We start from the raw sequence: 22,957 nt of genomic DNA, 5'->3' as shown, positions 1-22,957 counted from the left end.
AACATCTATAGAGCCCATGACTGACATCAGAATTTGAGATTTCTCACCAAACCAAGAGATCTAGAAGTCAGAGGTACACCTCTTAGTAGCAGGGGTTCAGCTCTGCAGGGTGCATTTCTAGCTTTGGCCAGTATGTCTCTGCCTTTAGCAGCAGGATCTTAACTGGTATGATGCTTAGGGTCAATTCCACGTTCTGTCCTTCTTAAAGCACCCTGTTCTGTGCACTGGAGGTTGACTTGTACGGACTACATCAGTGGTCTCCCTTGCCCTCTGATTTTCTATTGGGTTCAACCAATGGGAAGCACTTGAGGGATGTCAGAAACCAGGAGGAGAGTGAATTTGGCGTTCAATATTAATTCCCCTGGCTTCCTCCCTATCAGGTTACCATACTTTGGTTGAATCCCTCTACCAAAGGCCATAGTCCTTGTTGGACAACCTTTTTCTGTTATTATGCCCTCAGCTTCTTTCCCCTGCCCAGTTAACAGCCTCCTAGTTCTTGCTAGCTCTAGGGCACAGGACCATCCCTGTTTTCTGTCTTGCTCACACCTTGGTGAATAGTCTCTTATTTAATTAAACTCTCCTCATTTACCCCATTTGAGTGTGCCATCTATTTCTTGCTGGGTCCTGGACTAATAGAGGTTCCTACAGCAACTTCAGTGATAGCACCTACTTCTGTTGCTTACTCCTCGTATAGGCAGTGCCCACCCAGATATCAGAACATCTTAATCCAGAAAATGACTATGTACACCATAAAAAGTTTCCTTCAGTTTAATCCCTAATACATTTGGAATACGAATTCATCTCTAATTCGATTCTGTTTATTTTTTTCTTTAGAAACATATACCTACCCTGCAAAGGTAGATATTTGTGACATAGTAAATAAATATAGTTATATGTTAATATCATGGCATTTATTAGAAGTAATTTTAAATGTGTTTTTATTTTCAACATCAAATTACTATCTTGTGCTACTCCTACTATCTCCTAGTTAGGGAGTCTATTAATCTTTCATTAATTCTTCAAATTACATCAATTTTTTTTTTTTTTTTTGCAAATCAGCCAAGGCATAGAGACTACAAGAGTGATATGGTCCCAAGGGTTGGGCCAATGAGTAGTGATGTCAAATCCTGTATGTTAGGCCATTATTTATTTTTGGGCTAAGCTGCTCTACTTAACCACTTGGAAATAAATGCTCTTTTCATTATAAAATGGAAATAGCCACTCTTTGAGACCACTTTAAGGTTTCCTTTCTCCATGGTTACATTCCTGGGATGACCAAGGACAAATCCATTTTAAAATATATGTTCTCATTTGATCTTAGTACTTTAATTATATCAATGTTATTATTAATTAAAGAATATTCTCTCTTATATTAAAATAAAATGTTTACTAGTTTAAAATATAAATAGCAAACTGTTATTGAATGCTTACTCTGTGCCAGGTAATATGATAAGCGCTCGGCAAGTGTTACCTCATTTAGTTGTCGTTACAAACCTGGGAGGAAATGGAGATACACCAAGATAAGTAACTTGCCCATGACAGAATCAGTATTAGGACCCAGACAGTTTGAATCCAGGGCTCACACATTCTACAACAATGTGAAATTTATCACATAAGGATTAATTTTTATGATTTTTCTAAATCAGTGAGGGCATTGCTATTGTGCAGAGTTCTCTAGGCCTAGAATCACAGAAAACTTTTTAGACTTTGCTCAGGGGACAGGGTCTTCCTAAGAACGGTAAAGGCGAGCTGCCCGAAGACAGAGTAACATTGCCAGGAAAGTGGGTAATGCAAGTGTGGAGTTAGGCAGTCCCCAAAAGGTAGGTTGGCGTCATGTGTTCCTAACATGTTGTGGAAACCTGTGGATCTCTAGGAAAGAAAATTCCATAATCTCCCTTAGGAGCACAGCTCTGCAATGATTCTCCTATATTTTGATTGCCCTTTCATTTAAAGCATTAACCACTGTTTTCCCAAGATATTTTCTTGAATCAGTAATCATCTCCTAATTTAACATAGCAATATCAAAACCAGGGGAATTTTTTTCTCTCAAATATTAGAACTACATAACGTTTTTATAGCTACATAGAGCCTTCCTTTTTTGTGTGTGCAGTTTAATTAAAACCTGGAATGTAAAAATAATGGCTATAATTAAAGACAAAGGAATTAAATAAGACAAAGAAGTTACATACATTTGAGATTTTTCTCTCCTACTTTCCATCTTACTTTTACCCTTTTGACCTGCTATCTCACTGTTTATTGATTCTTTGTGCTTTCACTTATAATTTCAATGAATGTTACAACCTCAACTTGCCTCAGTTGCTATATATTGATCTATCCCCCTCTTCTTAGCTCTTTTTTCTCATCTTTTCACTTTCCTAAAGAAAAGCTTACTTGTCTTTCTCTTGCCCGTCCTTTCATTCCCTTGATTTTACATATATATCGAGCATATTGACATACGAGGTCTCTATGGAAAGTATCCAGCCATTGCTAACATAATGAGAACAGTTTGCACGACATTGAGGTAAGCTGGCAGCCAAGGAGAGGGGACTGGGATGCACATGTGTGAACAATGACGACTTCACTGTACTACTCAGTGGGGCGCTAGACGCTGTTGAGTGAGCATGTGTACTGTGTGGCCGTGGCATCCAAAATGACCGAGCGAGTAGAAAAACGAATCTGCATCAAATTTTGTGTTAAGCTTGAACCATCTTCCGTGAAAACTAGTCAGATGTTTCAGAAGGCTTTTGGGGATGATGCAATGAGTACAGCACAAATGCTTCAAAGATAGTTGAGAATCTGTTGAAAGTGATCCACGTTCTGGAAGGCCTGCAACAAGCAGAACACCTGAGAATGCTGAATGTGTACAGGTTCAGTTAAGAGACACTGGGAGAACCGTGTGAGGTCCCAAGGTGCCTACTTTGAAGGGAACCAAGGCGTTATTGTCGTACGTACAATGTTTCTTGTATCTTGTATCTTCTTCAATAAATGTCTCTATTTTTCATATTGCATGGCTGGATACTTTTTGGACAGATCTGGTATATCTGTTTATTCTCGTTTTCATAAAGATTTGGATAGCTAACAAGTATTGAGGGAAAGTGTGTTATATATGCATTATCTCATGTAATCATCTCTATTCCATGAGATGGATTCTGTTATCACCAATTATAGATAATGAAATTGAGGCCTAGAGAGAGAGAATTAAGATCAAGTTTGAATAAGACTTGAATCCAGGTCTATCTTCCTCCAGTGCCTTCCCTCTTAAGCCCTCAAAATATTATTATTAAAATGTCTATGTAATTACGTTTATACCTATTAATATTTGTATATTTAAAGGCATACATATGTTTATACCTCATTTTTTAAGATATTTTAAGTCAATTTACTTAGTTATTGATTTTAGTCTTCACATGGCAAGTTGTATTTAGGTCAGAAAATGTTGATTCTGTTCTGGAATATTAATACTTATGATACTACATATTATTTATTAAACATTTACAGAAGTTATGGATAAATCATTCCTTTGATCAAGAAATATGTTTAGCCTTTGACTTAAGGCACTTTTGAAGCTTTGTAAGTTTTTATTTCTTGATAAATTTATAGACTACAACTCTGAAATTGAAGCATCTTTATTCATTTTTAAACCTACTATAAACTTATTTTAACTTTAATCACATTTATATTTATAGGTACTGGTATTCAAAAGGTAATTCATCACCATGGAGAATTTGCCTTCTTGTAATTATTTTTTCTTGCTGGCTCCAGCATACCTCAATAGTATTAAGCATTCATAATCTTAACCAAAAATATAGGTACATGATAAGCACTGAATCAATATTTTTGAGTACATAATTCGAGAAGGAAAAATTATAAAGAAGATGCAATGAGGTAGGTCAGTGGATTTGGTTGACTGAGGTTATTACTGTCCTTTCAAACAGGAGTTTCAGCAGACAGTTAAGGGGAAAGACATGATTGCAGGTCATTCTTTTTATTTGATTTGAAATCACATACTTATAATTTTGTAACTTCATTCAAAAAAACTAATGTTTTCCAAGTTCAAGATCTGGGTGACAGACCTCTATTCTGGAAAGATGATTTTATGTTATTATATTAATATGAACAAGTAACTTAATCCCAGTTTTAAAATGGGATTGGTGCTCCTAATAGCAGAAATTCTCTTATGTTCTCAAAGGTGCTATATGAATTTTAGATAAATGACCAGAAGGCTAAGATGGCACTGTTGCATTCATTTTTTAAAATAGGCAAGAAAATGCCACACAAAAGAAGACAGCTTAAGAAGAGCTCAGCACCAGTCAATAAATCTCATAGCAATAATGCTTAATTTAAAACTTTTACTCCATTTTAGTCACACTGAAAACTTTATTTGTGGGGCTAAATTATCCAAAAATCTTTGATTTGTTCATATTTATGATATAAAAGTTGAAATCTGATTATTATAAAGGTATCCTTTATTAGTGGGAAAAAATTGTATAATAAAAACCCAAGAATTCAAGGGCCATTTGGCCACATTGCCTCTTCCATTCTTCTTTCTCTCTGTGCCGCATCCTGGCATCTTGGCACAAAACCAAGGTAATTTCCAGAAATTGGCTGTGCTCTGCCAAATGCACAGCTGCTGCTGTCTCCAACTCTTGCCTACTAATTTTGCACAAACCACTTCCTCCTCCTAGGGCCAAGAAATTCTCAGGGCAGGGGAAGTGTGCCTCTGGGGCAGATACGGGAGCACCGCCTTGTGTTCCTTGCAGACTCGGGACCTGTTGTAAGGGTAGCAGCATCACCTCACCTACAGACCTTTCCAGGGCGCTTCCTACTGATTAGGGTGACACTCCAACCTTGCCCCTTACCTCTCTGATGGTCCTTATTTTTTTCCCTTTGACTCTCAATGTTTAAAAATCTTGTATCATTTCCTTCCATCCGCCTCTAATAAATACTAGCTTTGATTTCTCATGAATTAAAAGAACCAGTCAGTTTCCCTGAGGGTACCTGAGCCAGATTTGGACGGGGAGCGAGGAACTGTGAGGGCAAAAGACAGCCAAAGGTAGTGGGGCCGCTTGTGTTCCCTCAGTTTCCACTTACCAGCTCTTTCTGTGCAGTGGCAGTGTGTGGGTGCACATACAAACACAGGTAAAATTTAGTATTTTATCCTCCTACACTCTTCTTAAATGTAGAGTTAGCTCTGATCATATCTGAATATAGTCATGGTGATGATTTTTCTTTCCCTTTGTTCTTGTGCCTCTCAATTTCCCTGCCTTTGTTGGTTCACTTTGGACTTGATATTCTTGGTGCACAAGAGGGAAGCCTACGTGACTACACATCTTTGTACACACCCTGAGCTTTACCTCACCTCTGCCCACTCCCAGACAAGTGCTGAATCACCAACAGCTCTCACTGCTCTGTTGTTAAGTGCAGGTCACCGCTCTAGGTGGGTGCTTGTGCTTCCTTGGGAATACTTTTAGTGCATCTAGAATAGCACCGTGAATGGCTATTGTTGTTTTTGTCATCAGTGGTCATGATATCATAGCTATTTGTTTCTCCTTGAATAAACAAACAACCAGACTAGAGGAAGGAGCTAGAATGAGGAAGGAGGACTCATCCCAGCTCTGCCACAAGTTAATTGTTACATTGAGCAGGTCAAGGCTGGGCGTGGTGGCTCACGCCTGTAATCGTAGCACTCTGGGAGGCTGAGATGGGAGGATTGCTGGAGCTCAGGAGTTCGAGACTAGCCTGAGCAAGAGCAAGAACCCGTCTCTTTGTCTCTACTAAAAATAGAAAAATTAACCTGGTGTCGTGGCACTTGCCAGTAGTCCCAGCTACTTGGGAGGCTGAGGCAGGAGGATCTCTTGAGCCCAGGAGTTTAAGGTTGCAATGAGCTATGATCACGCTACTGCACTCTAGCCCAGGGCAATGGAGCAAGACTCTATATCCAAAAAAAAAAAAAAAAGAAGAAGAAGAATAGGTATATGGAGCAAGTCAGCACTCCTTCTAAGATCTGATTCTCATATGTAAAATAATTAGGTTAAACTGTATTCCTTGAATGTCCTGCTCTTCCTTGATCTCTTATCAAACTGCATGTGATCATGATGATTAGACTTATTCTCATGCCAGTGGGAACAGGTCCACTTCACACTCGCCCTCAACCTCTCAGGGATGGGAAGAGATTACAAAACAAACATATTTTTCTAACTTTTTGTGTATGAGTTCATTCCAATATGATGTCATCAGGCAGAAACTCAGGATAAAAACTGACAAAATGGAAATTTACCAGGAATTAATATAAAGTCCTGTAATTTGGTTCAAAAAATAAAGTGCACAAATAGGCCTTTGGCTGCCATTCACATACACATTTGGGTGTTTGCATTATTCTCAAATTTGATGTGAGCCAGTAGCATAACGTAGGCCCTGTGCTGTATGGGATAACCAGGAGCCCCAGCGGCCTAGGCCAACTGGAAGTAACTGCTGAGACGGTGGCCAGGTCAGATAGTATGAAGTCAGCAGTCTTAAAAGAGATCAGACGGAGCAAGGTCAGAGAGGCCAACGGCAAGAGAGAGCTCAAGGTTGTGGCAGGTGATCAGCAAGAAAGTAAAATGAGGGGATCAGTCATGTCAGAGCTTAGAGATGAGCACACAAAGAACAGTGGAGGCTGCAGGAGGGGGAATGAGGACAAATTCAGCAAACAGCTATTACTGTAACAAAGGGCTCCTGCTTTTCTTCTTTTTTTCCCCCCAACTTTATGTTTGTTCCCAAGTAGGTTTCCAAGGTCTAGATTCCTCCATGCCCTAGAATTTATGTCCCTCTTAGCCTAACCCCATCCAGTTAAAGCGGTCTCTGATTTGTTCAGAGGGAAGAGTCACCTGCCCTACATTATAAGCTTTCAGAGCCCATGCGTAGAGGCAGGAGTTCCCCTTGTCACACACGGCTCCCCTGCGTTAGCCACTATTCCATTATTTCTGGGTCAGCAGCCCTCACACATGCCCTGGTCATTCCTGCTTCCCTGCCTCTGCTAATGCTCCTGTGCCTCCCTGACTTCCTTCCCTCTCTCACACATCTTACCTTCAAAGGTTCATCTCAAGTCCTGCCTCTTTCATTCAGTCCCTGCTAAGTCTCCCTGCCCTCATTCTTGTTCCCCTTCTCCCACAGCTCTGCAGAACGGAATGTGGTTCATTGTCATGGGGGTGAGGGCCGGAGGTAATTCCCTCAATGTAATTATTAACTCCTTAAGTAGTTTGTGAGCTTTGAAAGGATAGGAATTATGTCTTCCAGAGACCACATGGTACAGGAGAGAGTTTTTGGATTAGGAAAAATAACCTGGTATTTAATCCTGGCTCTGTGACATTTAGCATATACCTCTCTCTAGGCCTTAATTTCCTCTGATATAAAATAGGAATAATGATTCCATACTCTGGATTCCTTACACAGGGGATCAAATGTTTAGATGAAATGAACACAAATAACAGCATTTTTTAACCTGTAAAGCACTCTAAGAAAGTGAGGGGTTATAATGTTCCATCATGTTGTAAAAAAAAGGCAAAGGATTTGGGGAATCTGAACTTGAGGTAGATTTTAATTTCTGCTCTACCACTTACTCCATATGTTACCTTAAAAAAGTTTCTTACTACTCTTGTGAAATGGGAATGGCACTGTTACAAGTTCTGTGGTGCTGGAGCTGGCTTATACACCACTCGTAGGAGCCAATTGTCAAATATTTAGAAACTTTGCAAGCAGGTTGTTAAACTTTTATTAGTTTGAAATCTGCTATGGTGGGAGTTTTTATACCAGGGAAATCTGCAAAAACTACAAATCAGATTGTTATTTTGAGAAGAGCTGATTTACCAGTACATTGCTGATTATGTAAACAGGCCTCTGTAAATTGTAAAGCACTTTGTCTCTACAAGGCTAATAGTAATGTTCTATATCCACAGAACCTGGCCTAGCACATGGCACAGTTCTCAGAATATATTTGATAAATACATTTTTAACTTGATTTTATTATTTGGAAACTTCTGCCCCTGAGCTCAGTGAGCCCCCATGTTTACCTTTCTTCAAATCCCTCTCTACAAAGTACCTTTTTAAAATCAGATAACATAAATAAAAGCCTAGTTCAGTGCATGACACACAGTAGGCCTTAAATTCTGTGTATCCATAATTGAGGCAATTATCTTCTTTCCAAACCTTCTTTTCTTCTGGCATTTCATATCTCAGTTACTGGCATTCTCCAACTATTCATTATTCCAAGTAAGTTATTTGAAAAGTCTTCCTCCTTTCCCTCACTCACTCCCATGTCTAATCAACTGCTAGATCACCAGTTCTACCTCTTAAATATACCCCGCCCTCTTCGTTGCCATTGCTACTGCCTTGGTGCCGGCCCTCATCCATTTACTACAATGCCACCTCCTAACTCGATCTCCAGTCTTTCTCTTTCAATCCAACTTCTACTTCTATAGATGATGTGATTTTAACTTACAAATCTGACCCTTCCTTAAAATTCTTTAATGGCTCTCTGTTGTCCTGAGAGTAAAATCCAGAAGGTTTAACTTGTCATCCAGGTCCACCATAATCTGACGTTTGCCTGCCTTTTCTAAGAGTTATCCCCTGCTGCTCCCCAGTACTACCTGGAATGCCTAGTCTTTCTTTCCTAGTGACCACTAATTCACCCTGCAAGACTCAACTCAAATAAAACTTCTTCTATGACATCTGTAAACATACTTAATGTTTATATCTTCTGAGCTCCCATAGTACCTTGTACATATCTTGTGCCAGATCTAAGCATGTGACTATTAGCTATTGGTCTTTCCCTCTAGATTGTAAGTTCCTAAAGGGTAGGAACCTAGTACCATTCATTAATACTTAGCACATTGCACAGCATGTAATAGAAGCTCCATAAATGTTTGAATAAATGAATGAGTTCAGAGGATAGGATATTTTCATTGGTTCACTAACACAAGCTATTCATGGATAGCTGGATATGGCAACGGGAAGAAAAAGGCTTAAAATTTGGTTCTCAGTAACAAAGATGAGAAAATAATAAAACGGGGAGGATCTATTTTTATCCGTAATCCCCAATATAGGAAACTATGGCTCCCTATCACCTTCCATAGAAAATGCAAACCTCTTAGCCTAGCATCCAAAGCTCCGTATAATGTAGGTTCTGTCTGTCCATTCATATCTTTCTCTATGCACTTACATATAACTGCATTTCAGCCACTTTAGACTTCTCATCTATTCTGTAGTCTTTCAAGCCTCCATGCCCTTGTTCATGCTTTTTCCCACATCTGTAATACCTTCTCCCTCTTCTTTCACTCATGCTTTTCTTACTGGCCTGACGAATGCCTACACTTCCTTCAAATGGATCAAAAGTTACCACTTTTGAGCACCTTGCCCTAAAATGATCCCTCCCTCCGTGCTTTCAGAGCACTTGATTCATTATAATCTTTGTACTGTTAATCTTTGTTGGTCTGTCTTTTGCCCTCTCTGCAAAGTGAGGTCTTCTTTATAACCTGGCCTCTAGCACATTCTAGATGCTTAATACAGAGTAAAGGAAGGAAGGACTATTGTATAGGGATTTATAAAGAAAGTAAAGTTATGATAAGAGCACACTTCAAATAAATTTAAGATTGACTATGCATGATCTGGCCAATCTAGAACAAATCTTTATTTGTAGAGGTCAGGTGACCCCTAGAAAATGGTGCTGATGAACAGTTGAGAAGCAAAGAGCAAGTTTAAAGAGCTGGGATTGCCCCCAGATTTAGTGCAGTAAATAAAAACACAATTTATATCTCAGGAATTTGTCTTATCACATACGTAAGAAATTTATCTAGGTGACTTAATGAATGCCTTAGAAAAGAGAAAAGATGAGTAGCAACTTACAACACAGGATGTAGTTTCTGATAAAAATATGTATATTAGAACATCTTAATTGCCCTTGTGGAAAAGGAAACAATTTTTTTCTGATTAAAAAGATAATAGATATTAGTACAGAAGATTTGGAATACCTTGAAAATCACAACAATATAAACCTCTCCCAAATCTACCTACCTAAAATTAACTTTGTTAATTCTTTGGATTTATCTTTCCAGTCTTTTTTCTTGTATGTGTGTTTATATATCCTTTTAAATAATTTTTTTTTTCTCTTTTTTTTTTTTTTTTTTTTTGAGACAGAGTCTCACTCTGTTGCCCAGGCTAGAGTGAGTGCCGTGGCGTCAGCCTAGCTCACAGCAACCTCAAACTCCTGAGCTCAAGTGATCCTCCTGTCTCAGCCTCCCGAGTAGCTGGGACTACAAGCATGCGCCACCATGCCCGGCTAATTTTTTCTATATATATTTTTAGCTGTCCATATAATTTCTTTCTATTTTTAGTAGAGGTGGGGTCTCGCTCTTGCTCAGGCTGGTCTCGAACTCCTGAGCTCAAACGATCCACCCACCTCGGCCTCCCAGAGTGCTAGGATTACAGGCGTGAGCCACCGCGCCCGGCCTTAAATAATTTTTTAAGTTAATGTTATATATATTGTTCTAACCTATTTTTTGTATTAGTAAGTCATGGACATTTTCTCATGTTATGAAGTACACTTCTGTGACATAATTTTTCACTACTGCACACATTTCCATCATGTGGAATAAACCACAGTTTAACCAATCCCCACTGTTTCAATGTTTTTTTATTATAAACAGAAAGGGGTAGTAGTTTGGATACTAAAGAAAAGGAGATCTCATGTCTTCCTCCTGTTTTTCTCAGGTTTTGGAACCCTCTCTTGCATCAGAACTCCATTGTAATAATCCTCTGAGTGTCATCTCAGGACCTTGGTCACACTCATGGCACGATGGCCACCCCTCAGGAGCACCTGAGCTCCTCCTCTTCTCCACACTTACCCTTGAGTGAAAACAAAGCTTTCAGTGGACCACAAGATGAACTCGCAACTATGGGGAACCACCCTTCACCCAAGCTCCTTGAGGACCAGCAGGAGAAGGGGGTGGTGCAAACAGAGCTAATCGAGAGCATGAACAGCCCCATCACCACAACAGTGTTGACAAGCGTAAGCGAGGATTCCAGGGACCAGTTTGAGAACAGCGTTCTTCAGCTAAGGGAACAAGATGAATCAGAGATGGCTGTGTCTCAGGGAGACAGCAACACTGTGGATGGAGAGAACATGAGTGGAACTGAAGACATCAAGATTCAGTTCAGCAGGTCGGGCAGCGGCAGCGGTGGGTTTCTTGAAGGGCTGTTTGGATGCTTAAGGCCTGTATGGAATATCATTGGGAAGGCATATTCTACTGACTACAAATTGCAGCAGCAAGGTAAGCTGGAGTATGTACTTGGAAGATATTCCTTGTGTAAATACACTGTCACCACCACCATCACCACCATGAACTGGGATAACCTTTGACCTGTGGGTAAATTAAAGAACTAGTGCCAGATGAAAACCCCATTTCCATTTCCTATAGATCTTCTGAAAGGAATAGATTCACATTTGGTGAGTCTTTTTTGGTCAAAGCCCATCTTTTGTGGTTGTCCAGTTCAGTGGTGTCCAAAGTAGAGTACGTACAAGATAATCCATGAGGTTATAAGAAGAAAATATTAAAGCTCCTGCTTATTGTATCTCATCATTTAAAATTTCTATTTTAATACTTATGTTCAGCTATATTTGGTATTTTAATATAGTTATACAGATATATAATTTATAAATAAATAATGTAGCAAGTACACATTTAAAACTTTTTTACTAATAGTCTATACAATCAAAAAGTCTGATGGCCACTGGACCAATTTAAAACCAGACAGAAGCCACATGGTAATGCCCCTAAAGATTGCAGGACTGGCCGGGCGAGGTGGCTCATGCCTGTAATCCTAGCACTCTGGGAGGCCTAAGCGGGTGGATCGTTTGAACTCAGGAGTTCGAGACCAGCCTGAGCAAGAGCGAGACCTCCGTCTCTACTAAAAGTAGAAAGAAAATTAGCTGGACAACTAAAAATATATATAAAAAATATTAGCCGGGCATGGTGGCGCATGCCTGTAGTCCCAGCTACTCAGGAGGCTGAGTCAGGAGGATCCCTTGAGCCCAGGAGTCTGAGGTTGCTGTGAGCTAGGCTGATGCCATGGCACTCCAGCCCGGGCAACAGAGTGAGACTCTGTCTCAAAAAAAAAAAAAAGATTGCAGGACTGCCTTAGGTTGTAGTAAAAAGGAATTATTATTTTCCTACAGTCAAGGCATAGAAAGCTCACATTTTAAGGAAAGAACAAAATATCTGACTAATCTTGAGATGCCTTATTATTTCTAGATGCCACAGCCTTTTGAAAAGTAGGTTTTTAATTTACTTTACATTGTGTGACTTGTATATTCATATATTCCAATTCAAGTGGTATGCCTTTGAAGCCCTGGTGGTCTTTGTAACCTCGTTTGTGTTCTTTAAAAGAACTTTTTTTTCTGATAACAAAAGTAATATATGTATAAAATTTGGAAAATATAGGTAAGTTCAAAAAAAATTTTTTTTAGCAATCTATGATCCTCAGTCCTCTGAGAATTACCACCATTAATGTTTTCAGTATGTATTATGTTAGCCTTCTTGTGTATGTGTGTGTATACTTTAAAAACAAATGGAGTCACACTATTTTGTAACATTTTCACTTCATATTGTGAACATTTTCCATATCTTAAATATAATTCTTCAGCATCGTTTTAATGGCTACATAATATTAAAGTGTATGTATGTGCCAATATTTATTTAAGCAATATCCTATTGCTCAACACTTAATTTGTTTGCAATTTTAGTGATTATAAGCCACACTCCAATAAACATTTATCTAGTACTTTATTTTTACACACATTTGATTAGTCCTTAGGATAAATTTCTAGAAGAGGAACAGTTGGATTCACAAGATTTGTTGTTTTAAGTCTTTTGATACATATCTTTGAGCCTTACGTAAATGATTATGTTTTTATGAGTTTTCTCATCAAGAAATTCTGGAAAGGAAAAAAATGGGCCAAAAGTGAGATTTGGACAGGCAAGGTGGCTAATGCCTATAATCCCAGCACTTTGGGAGGCTAAGGAGAGAAGATTGCTTGAGGCCAGGAGTTTGAGATCAGCCTGTACAACATAGCAATACCCTCATCTCTGCAAAATATAAATTAGTCGAGTGTCATGGTACACATTTGTAGTCCCAGCTACGTGGGAGGCTGAAGCAGTAGGATCACTTGAGCTCAGGAGTTGGAGGTGACAGTGAGCTATGATCAGGCCACTGCACTCCAGCCTGGGCAACAGAGCCAGACCCTGTCTCTAAAAAAAAAAAACCAAAAAAGTGAAATTCTGTTTTATTTATTTTATAACTGAATTTTGGACTCGGACCCTCCCCTAAAAGTCTACTCATCTCTTTTAGTCAAGACCGTTGACAGCTTTTCCACAACAGCCAGTAGACATCAGTTACCATTAACTGCTTTTCTCATGCATTCTGTTTTTCCTACTCCTGAAATACATTGTCTTAAACCAAATACCAACTTCTACCTCTGTACCCGTTTTCCATAAGTGTATTGGGATTTACTGGTAAATCTATCAGTTCCAGGTACTTTTCAGGATTTGTCAATCACATCATCCATTCCTGCTCTGTGCAGAAATTCTTTGTCAGTCCCTGGTTTTATTTGTGCGTATCTGTCTGTCTCTCTCTTTCAGACATATTCCAACACCCTGCACAATTCACTCTCTTTCCCCCTCCATGATTTCAAGCTTCAAGGAAATTAAAGTTGTTGCTTGTCGCACAAAAGTTGGGGATTCCTATGTTAGACAGTATTATTATTTTTTAAATTGAGAATAAAGATAAGCACAAAGAAGAAAATAAAAATCACTTGTCATCTCACAATCCAGAGATAACCATTCTTAATTTATTATTTTTTAAAAGTTTCCCATTCTCTGCTTAGACACAAAACCTACTAATATCTGCTTATGTGATAAACTACATTTGGGTTCTAGGCTCTTCATTTGTCCAGTCTTACATTTATTTTGGTGATAATTTGGAGGTCTCAGGATCCAAATGCACCATTGAGGTTCAGACTCATAAACAGAGGCACTAGACACATCTTGTATGTCTGTTAAAAGGAGCCTTTTAAAATTTTTTTATTGTTCTACAAACTAGTATTTAATTTGTGTTCCAATTGACTATGTGACTTTCAGAAAGGCTTATTTTATTTTATTTTATTTACTTTCAATATGTCTTTAATCTTCAAGCTGTTTACCTCATGAGCATTTTTTTTTATTTTAGCTTATTATGGGTGTACAGGAGTTCAGGTTATATATATTGCCCATGCCCCCTCATCTCCCTGAGTCTGAGCTTCAAGCACGTGCATTCCCTAGACAGTGCACATCACACTCATCACGTAGGTATGCATCCATCCCCTCCCTCCACCCCATCCCCCCCAGTCAGAACTTCAAGCGTGTCCATTCCCCAGGCAGTGCGCATCACACTCATCAAGTAGGTATACACCCATCCCTTCTCCCCAGCAGAAAGGCTTATTTTAGAAATAAATAAGAAACAGGCCTGGTCAGCTTAAGATTCTTGTAAGGGTATAGCAGGTGCCTAATTCTTCAGCAGATTGCAGGATATCCTACTGAGGGCTGCTGCTGCTGTGGGCCATAAAAGAGATTTGTTAGCCAGAAACTAAGTGTAATGTTTTCCTTGTAGCTGTGGGATCAGGGAGCTAATCCTTAATCCTGCATGGCAGTCAAGCAAAGGATAACACATGTAACAGACGTGTCCCTACATTTGGTACTTAGGAGGAAATTTCACTAGATTTTTTTAAATGTTAAGGATGCCCTCATCTGCCTTTTAGTATGTTGATAGTGAAGCCCAAGTAAGGTAGTATGTGTAATTGAAATTTTTTATTGCCAAATAGTGTCCAGTCTCAAAGCAAGTATTGTCATAGCCATGTCTGAATAAACAAAGGAGAACTTCTACCTTAAAGTGAGTGGGCATGTGGCTTTTTCTGAGTCCTAGGGATCATGGCAGATATTGGAATTAAGATAGTAGTCATAGTGATGAATCAAAGAGAAGATAAAAGCTGGGGAAGAGTACCAATGGGACAGATATAAAAGCAGCAAAAAGTATGGGACTAACCCTGGGGAGAGTATAGCCAGTTCTTTATTATTATGAAGTTAGTTATTTTGCTCATCAATTATCTCTGCCCCCAATTTTGTACATGCTTATTAGTAACTTTCTTTTTTATGCCATTTTGCTATTCCTTGGCTCCCTACTAGATACTGACAGGGACTTTGAGACTGGGCAGAGTATAAATTCACATCAATCAATTTTACTTCTAATTAGTTCTAGTAAAAAGAGTGATGGAAACATGTTTGAAATATTACTTTATTTTACACTCTGTATTCTTTTATTACCAATGCTATTCCCTTTATTTTTCTATAGATAATTAAGACTTGGCTGAACATAGCTGAATAGCACAGGCATGAGGTAGAGGTTGGTAAAGGAGAATTTTATTCTTTGTTATAATGCCCTGAACACTTGGTATTTGAGCATCAAATGTCTTTGTCATTTATATCTTAGTAATTAACCTATTTCTCATTTTATAAAAATATGAGGTAATAAGCATTATTTCTAAAATATAGTAAATTATAATGTAAGTATCATAAAGCAACATAAAAAAGGATTACTTAACAAATTATTTTGGAATCACTAAATAGCGATATGGAAAAAAATTAATTTTCCATATTATATCTGTCCTCACACCATACACTAAAATAAACTCAAGATGGATATAAAAGTTAAATTTAAAAAAATCAGAAGTTGGCTCTATAGCTCAGGGGTTAGAGCACTGGTCTTGTAAAAAATCAACTATAGATAACTTTTAGAAGATAGACTAGGCAGTGGAAAATATTACAAAGGAAATGATAGACAACCGTGTAAAATTTTTGTTCAAAAATAATAAAATTAGCTGGTCACAGTGGCTCACATCTGTAATATAGCACTTTGGGAGGCCGAGGCAGGAGGATCACTTGAGCCCAGGAGTTGGAGGCTGCAGTGATGATGACACCACTGAACTCTAGCCTGCAGGACAGCAACACCCTGTCTAAGAAATAATAATAATAATAAAGTTAAAACAAAAAGGCTTATAAAAATATTCTCTTAATTTGCATCACAGAAACATAGGAAGACCTTCTTCAAGTTTTAAGAACCCTGATAAATAAATGGACAAAGGAGTTTTGACAGTTCGTACAAAGCAGATGGGAATATTAAACAAATGTGGAGAAAATACATCACTGGCAATTAAACTAGTGCAAAATTATAAAACACTTTTATACCTGATTAAATTAGAACTAAAAAATAATTATAATTCTTAGTGCTGGTACAGTTGTGGTAACACTAATACATTCACACGTTGCTACTATCAGCAAAAACTACCAAAATCCTTTTGGTTAGCAATTTGGAAGTTATGTATTCCAACAGCCAGGAACTGTTTCTACTCTTTAACCTAGGGATTTAATGTGAGGGAATAATATAAAAAAAGAAGATGTATCAAACATAAATTAGCAGGACAAAAAGATGGAAACACTTAAGCACAAAAGTTAAGAGGGTACATTAAATAACTATTAAAACTTATAATAATGCTGGGCATGGTGGCTCATGCCTGTAGTCCCAGCTACTCAGGAGGCTGAGGGAGAAGGATTGCTTAAGCCCAGGAGTTTGAGGTTGCTGTGAGCTAGGCTGATGCCACAGCACTCTACCCTGGGCAAAAGAGTGAGACTCTGTCTCAAAAAAAAAAAAAAAACACTTATAAAAACTGTAGTACATGAAGGATACATGAAAAAAGTAAAAAAAATTATACATCACATGCACTTTTACATAGCTATAAACATGAACAAAATTTTTCATGTTTATGGCAACATAAAAGCTATAAACATGAAACAAAAACTAAGAAGGAAGATGCCAGTGAGTATGGGATGGGATTTCAGATAAAATATGTGTTTTTCTAATGTTCAATAGTAAATAAAGATTGAGTAAATGAGGAAAAAAGACACTCAGACATTGGTTTAATTTTAATAGTTATTGTATTAAAAATGAGAGTAATTTGGGCTTATATAAAGTTGTTCAAAGTTATATTGACTAGTTATGTTCTTGCCCCAGAATCCAGTAATAATACTTTATTCAGACCCTAGAATGGTCAAAGTGACACTGTTTTTAATTCTTCACTAGACTCCTAATGAGGAAAATTCCATGTATCATGTGTGCTGCACGAATAAGCCCCTGGGGATGAAAGTGAGATTCTATGAGCCACTTAATACTCATCGTAGAAGCCTTACAGATATTTCAAATAGTCAAGGCTACCGCCGTGGTGACTCACACCTGTAATCCCAGCGACTCAGTAGGCTGAGGCAGGAGGACTGCTTAAGGCCAGGAGTTCAAGATCAGCATGGGCAACACAGAGAGACCCTGTCCCCCCAAAAATGAAAAGAACTAGCCAGGCATGGTGGTGCACACCTCTAGTCCCAGCTACTCAGGAGGCTGAGACAGGATGGTCACTTGAGCCCAGGAGTTCCAGGATGCAGTGAGCTATGACCATGCTACTGTAATCCAGCATGGGCAACGGAGTGAAAACCCATCTCTAAAAAATAAGTAAATAAATAACAAATAAATGAAATAGTCAAGGCTGTAACTTGCTGTTTCCACCCAAATCTCACTTGGTATCATTTGTTCCTGTGTTGATTTTGTATTTTAGAGATTTGCTCTTATTCAATTTCAGCAGAGTGGAAACCTTTAATAATGTTCATATCAGGAGAACAGGCTGAATGCCCATGCTATAAACAACCATCACAATAATTTTTTTCTGCTATACTATTTGAAGGTCAAGTTTTAGCCATTGTAATGAGAAAATGCATTTTATTAAGAATCTGTAGCATTTCTTGTTTCTCAAGGTAGAGGAAATTAGAGAAGAGGGAAATGCAGCTCGCTTGATGAACTCTTTCTGCTCTTGCTTCATCAGTGTGGTAGACAGTGAGTTGGTCTGCTTTCAAGACCAGAATATCTTCAAAGTTAACTCAACAGTGTTTTGTTCCGTGTTCTGCAAACAGTGGCCTTTTAGTGATCTGATGAGAATCTATCATAACCTTTAATGTTGTCATCATCCTTCTCACTCTGTGGGGCTCCTAGCTCTTTGATGTTCATTTCTTACCTATGATAATGTCCTGGTAGGAAGGGGGACAAAGAGAAGGATCAATGCTTCTTTTTTTAAAGTTGCATGAGGTTAAAGCAAATATTGATTGAATTTTTGAAGTGCTTTATTTAAAATAACATTTTATATTCGTTATAAAAGTGATATAGCTTATGGTGAAAAAAATTTTTAATACAGAAAAGGATAAAGAAACATAATATGAATGACTAATAAAGCCACCACTGAGAAATGACCCCTGTTAAATTTGGGGTGCCAAAATAAACATCTCTGAGAAAAAGAGAAACTTGAAAATAATGCAGCTATGTGGGTAAACATGTCATGACTATTAACTAATGGCCCTCTCAGTTACTTCATGAGAAGCAATGTGACATAGTGGAGAAAGCACTGTTCTTGGAATCAGCCAATTCTGGGGTTCTGGGCCCAGTTCTGCCACTTACAACTATTTGATTTTGAATAATTTACCTACCCACCCTATGCCTTAGTTTTTTCATCTTTAAATAACTACAATAAGGCCAGACTTGCAGAGTTATTGTAAGGATTGAACATATGATATGTGTAAAGTACTAGATAGTGTCTGACATATAGTAAGTACTCAATAAAAGGTAAATACTAACGTAAGTATTATGCATAATTAGGTTCTTAGGAGAGTATCATTAAAAATCCATTCAGCAAGGATCCACTGAGCATCTGCAATAGACATTCAAAGAGGAATAAAATAACACCTATTATGGGTGAGGCAGATAGGTAAATTGAACATGCAAGCTTAAGGAGAGGAGGCAGGGCTACAGGAGTGTCAGGATATGTTTTGTTTAGAGAAGAGTGTATTAGAGATCTCCGATCTGCTTGATTTCAGTAGTTAAAATCTACACAAACTAATATGTATGAATATTTGATCTATAGTACCAAGGTGCATAGTAAGGTTTTGTCTTTGGTGGGAGACAGAGGGTAGAGGTCATTCTGGATGATGGTGAAGCTGGTACCTTCAGAATGGCCTTGTAGAATGGTCCCTGAGCAAATTCCGAGATCTCTTCAAGCTTATTTCTTGCTTATGTGCCTAGATACTTGGGAAGTGCCATTTGAGGAGATCTCAGAGCTGCAGTGGCTGGGTAGTGGAGCCCAAGGAGCTGTCTTCTTGGGCAAATTCCGAGCGGAAGAGGTGGCCATCAAGAAAGTGAGAGAACAGAATGAGACGGATATCAAGCATTTGAGGAAGTTGAAGCACCCTAACATCATCGCATTCAAGTAGGTCAAGGCTTTTTTTTTTTTTTTTAAGAAATAGAGATATTTTCTTTCCCCTGATAATATACATACAAATTCCTGCTTTGAGAGACATTTCCAAAACATTCCATAGACTTAGAACTGTGCTAGGTGCTTTGGGAGGGTACCAATGAACTATTAAATTTGAGTCATGTCCTTAAGCATCTTCTAATCTGGTAGTTCATTTTGCCAGAGTACGCGCTGCTCGGAGGGGGGATGCACCTGGGGCAGGGAGGGAAGACGTGGATTCCCACAAGCAGTCAGATCTGCTGCATCAACCTCGTTTATCAATGAACGACAGAGTTTACTTCAATATAACCTGAACATCCTAAGATTCAGTTAAGAAAACAAAACTAACATCTGAAGTGATCAGAGAACAATCAATTCCTGTGTAATAGATACGTATTTTTATTAGTTTCTGTTAACATTCCTTTTAAATGTTAACTTGTAATAACAGATACCTTTGGAGTATAGCCTCAGGTTTTGCTAGATCCCTTTTCAAGTAATGCCAAACACTCAGCTTTCTAAATCTAATGATAGTAGAGTTATTGATGACAGTAAGTTATATGTTATATTCATTTGACAAAGCAGTTGTTTTGTAAGAGTATATGATCTTATCTTTCTAGTCTAGACCATTCTTTTCATATTGACTGGGATTCCTAACAGGAGGAGGAGAATCAAAGGTAAAATTGTGGAAGTCACCAACCTTGGATGTGCTGAGCTCTAAACATAAGTAATCTCTTCTGCCTAAGCTTTCCATTGAGTTCTCTCCCTTGCTAGCCTTTAAAGGTTTCCCTGGGCGTGAACAAAGGAATGGTAAGTGGCTTTAGAGAAGAGAAGGTGAAGAACAGGAAAGATAGCCTTTAGGTCAGATGAAAGTTTAGAAACTAGATGTTCTTGATATATTTGACATATATGTTTTTATTCCTAGAAAATAGTATGACCCATGAGGCCACAACTAAAAGTGGAATAACTTAAAAATCCCCCTTACGTAAACTAGGAAGAACTTCTCCTAGACTCAAGAGGGATCCTTCCTTGATTAAATTCTCAGTATAAAGCTAGAAATGTCATGTGATAACTCTTAATTAGAATCATATCCCCAAAGTAAGGAAGAGAAAGCTTGGGTACAGGTTTTATGGAATGGATTCCAATGAGTACTGAGGTTGAGTTTTGATTCCTAAATAAGACCCTTATGGAAAGGGAAAAGTGTGAAAAGAAGAGAAGCATTCAACTGGGATACTAAGAGACTAAAAGAAGCATTTGGATTAATTTCCTTGTGGAAGGGGCATTGGTGCAGAGGACATGGGGAGAGAGAGCTTCAGTTGCTGCAGTTTTTCTGTCATCAGTTGCCCTAGTAGGGCCAAGAGGATGTGTGACTAAAATGAGATGCTATAGAGACCAGTTATAATCTTTCCAAAGCTGATAAATTTCAGAAGACAATGGAAGGATTATTTTAAGCAAACAAACAGAGACCCCCTTTTTTCCCTCATTTTGCTTCACTAAGACAATCATCACTTCCAGGATCCTCCTAATGGAAGGAAGCATCAGGAACTTTAAACTTAGATCACGAGGCCATTGGGTTGGAGGTACAGAATGTTCTGTAGATTAATATGGCTCTTTGGCCTCCTGAAGTGAACTAGGCTGTGTGTCCCAGGTACAAAGGCTTTCCAGCAGGATACCCTGGGTACCTGAAGGTAGAAATGTGTCCTAGGAGGGTGGAGGTGTGAAAAGCTTGATTTTTACTTCCTTTCTTTTGCTTCTTCCTTTTACCTCCCAGTCTTTTTCCCGTCTTACCCTTCGGACCCTCTTGCCTGCACATGCAGTCTTCAGCATTGTTGGGCACACATTGCCATGTTAGTGCCCAACTCTTTAGGCTGAAGATACTTGAGTAGTCTTTACCTCCACATGGAAAACAATAGCAAGCCTGTGTCCCTGGCCCATTACACCATGCTCTCGGGGCATTGTGCAGTGTTATGTTTGCAGCCATCTGTGCCATGTGTTGCTTAGCCAATGAATCACATTCAGGACTGTCTGGAAGATATGAGGGCATGATTAGATTTTAGTATGTCTCTCTGGATACTGATTCTGTGCTTACAGCTTCTTTGGAAGTTAGTGAGAACCATATACAGAAGGGAAGATATAAGATAAGAATACTGTGTTCTTTTTTTCATCCAATTTTTTTATTAATCTCTTAAGAAAACCCAACCTGATTTTTCCTAATGGAATTCAGTGCCAAGGGGAAGAAAAGGTAGCAATTAGAAGTGATTATAGAGCTGTTATTTATAGCTACCAAGAAGCCTTGTCATGGCACAGGGCTGATGGAATGACTGCTTCTTATTAGTCAGTCAAGAAATGAAAAGTGCATAATATATCACTGTTAGACCCTTTGTATGTTTGCGTAACAAGTTAAAACATAGTTGAATAGGATGCTGAGTACCTTCAAACAAATATTTATCTTGATATTCTTAATCACATTACATTATTCCTGCCCTATTCAATATTTCTCTGTAACGACAATTAAGTTATTTGTTTGTAGTTGCTATACACTTGTGCTTTACCAAGCTTTCCTAAAAGTCAAATAACAGAAACTTGAAAAAAATTTTCATTAAAAATCAAGATGGGGGGGTGGGGAAAAAAATATGAAACTATTGTTTTTAACTTGCACTGTTCACTTAATAATTTATCATGAATATTTCCCATATTATTTCATATCATTGTACAAGAAATAATGTATACATTATGAGGACATACTGTATCTAACAAGATATACTGTTAGACTCTTTGATTCTGTAAAATTAAATAAAAAAAAAAAAATCAAGATGATAGAGTAATAGAAATAGCTTGGTGGCATTTGACAGGCACATCAAGGCAGGGAAAAATGAAGACTAATTAGACTTCATACCCTACTATAGTTATAAGATCTTCACATGATCAGCGCCTCAAGCCACAGCCTCTAAATTCTTTCATCACTCACAGAAGCTTAAGAGATAGGGCATAAGTTGGTAACTGGCTGAAGACTTTAACTGGGTGTCTTACAGATAGAGTACTCTGTTAACTTTTCTAGAAAATTTCAAAGGAAAGCGTATATACCCATAAGAGATGTGACACAGAGAATTGCATATGGGAATTTTTCTTCTCTCATCCTGAGAAAATTGTGAAGTAGAGTCATTATGGTCATTCCCTCTTTCATGAAATAATGGTGTTAACATAGGAGTCCCCAATATGCTTGTCTATACAGAAGTTAAAAAGCTGAAAGGTCCTGACTCTGAGGATTGGTGAGGGGTTAGGGGGGTGGGGGGAGCTAAAAGGGAAGAAGTGTAGCATGGCGAGTGGAAAGGGCCTTGAAGTTAGACAGACTGAGTTTGAGTCCCAGCTCTGTCACTTCTTAGTATGATCTAGTTGTGATTAAGACAAGTCACTTTCTCACTCTGAGCCTTACCTATAAAAATGGAAAAGGTAATATCTATCCTACAATGGTTTGGGGCAAATTAAATAAGACAAATAAACATGGAAATATGCCTGAAA

General features: G+C 38.2%; 1 protein-coding gene across 1 annotated transcript in view; it reads left to right on the top strand.

Annotated features, from left to right (window-relative positions):
• Positions 1-22,957, top strand: part of MAP3K13 (mitogen-activated protein kinase kinase kinase 13) — a 125,607-nt gene that overhangs the window by 66,807 nt on the left and 35,843 nt on the right. Inside the window, exons 2-3 of the mRNA XM_069475235.1 lie at positions 10,744-11,303; positions 19,234-19,417. Of these exons, the coding sequence (XP_069331336.1) occupies positions 10,829-11,303; positions 19,234-19,417 (659 nt within the window). The 5' untranslated portion in view covers positions 10,744-10,828. The remainder of the gene's footprint in view (positions 1-10,743; positions 11,304-19,233; positions 19,418-22,957) is intronic.

Source organism: Eulemur rufifrons, chromosome 7, assembly GCF_041146395.1.
Source record: "Eulemur rufifrons isolate Redbay chromosome 7, OSU_ERuf_1, whole genome shotgun sequence".
Lineage (NCBI taxonomy): Eukaryota > Metazoa > Chordata > Mammalia > Primates > Lemuridae > Eulemur > Eulemur rufifrons.
This window is presented reverse-complemented; position numbering and strand designations above follow the sequence as displayed.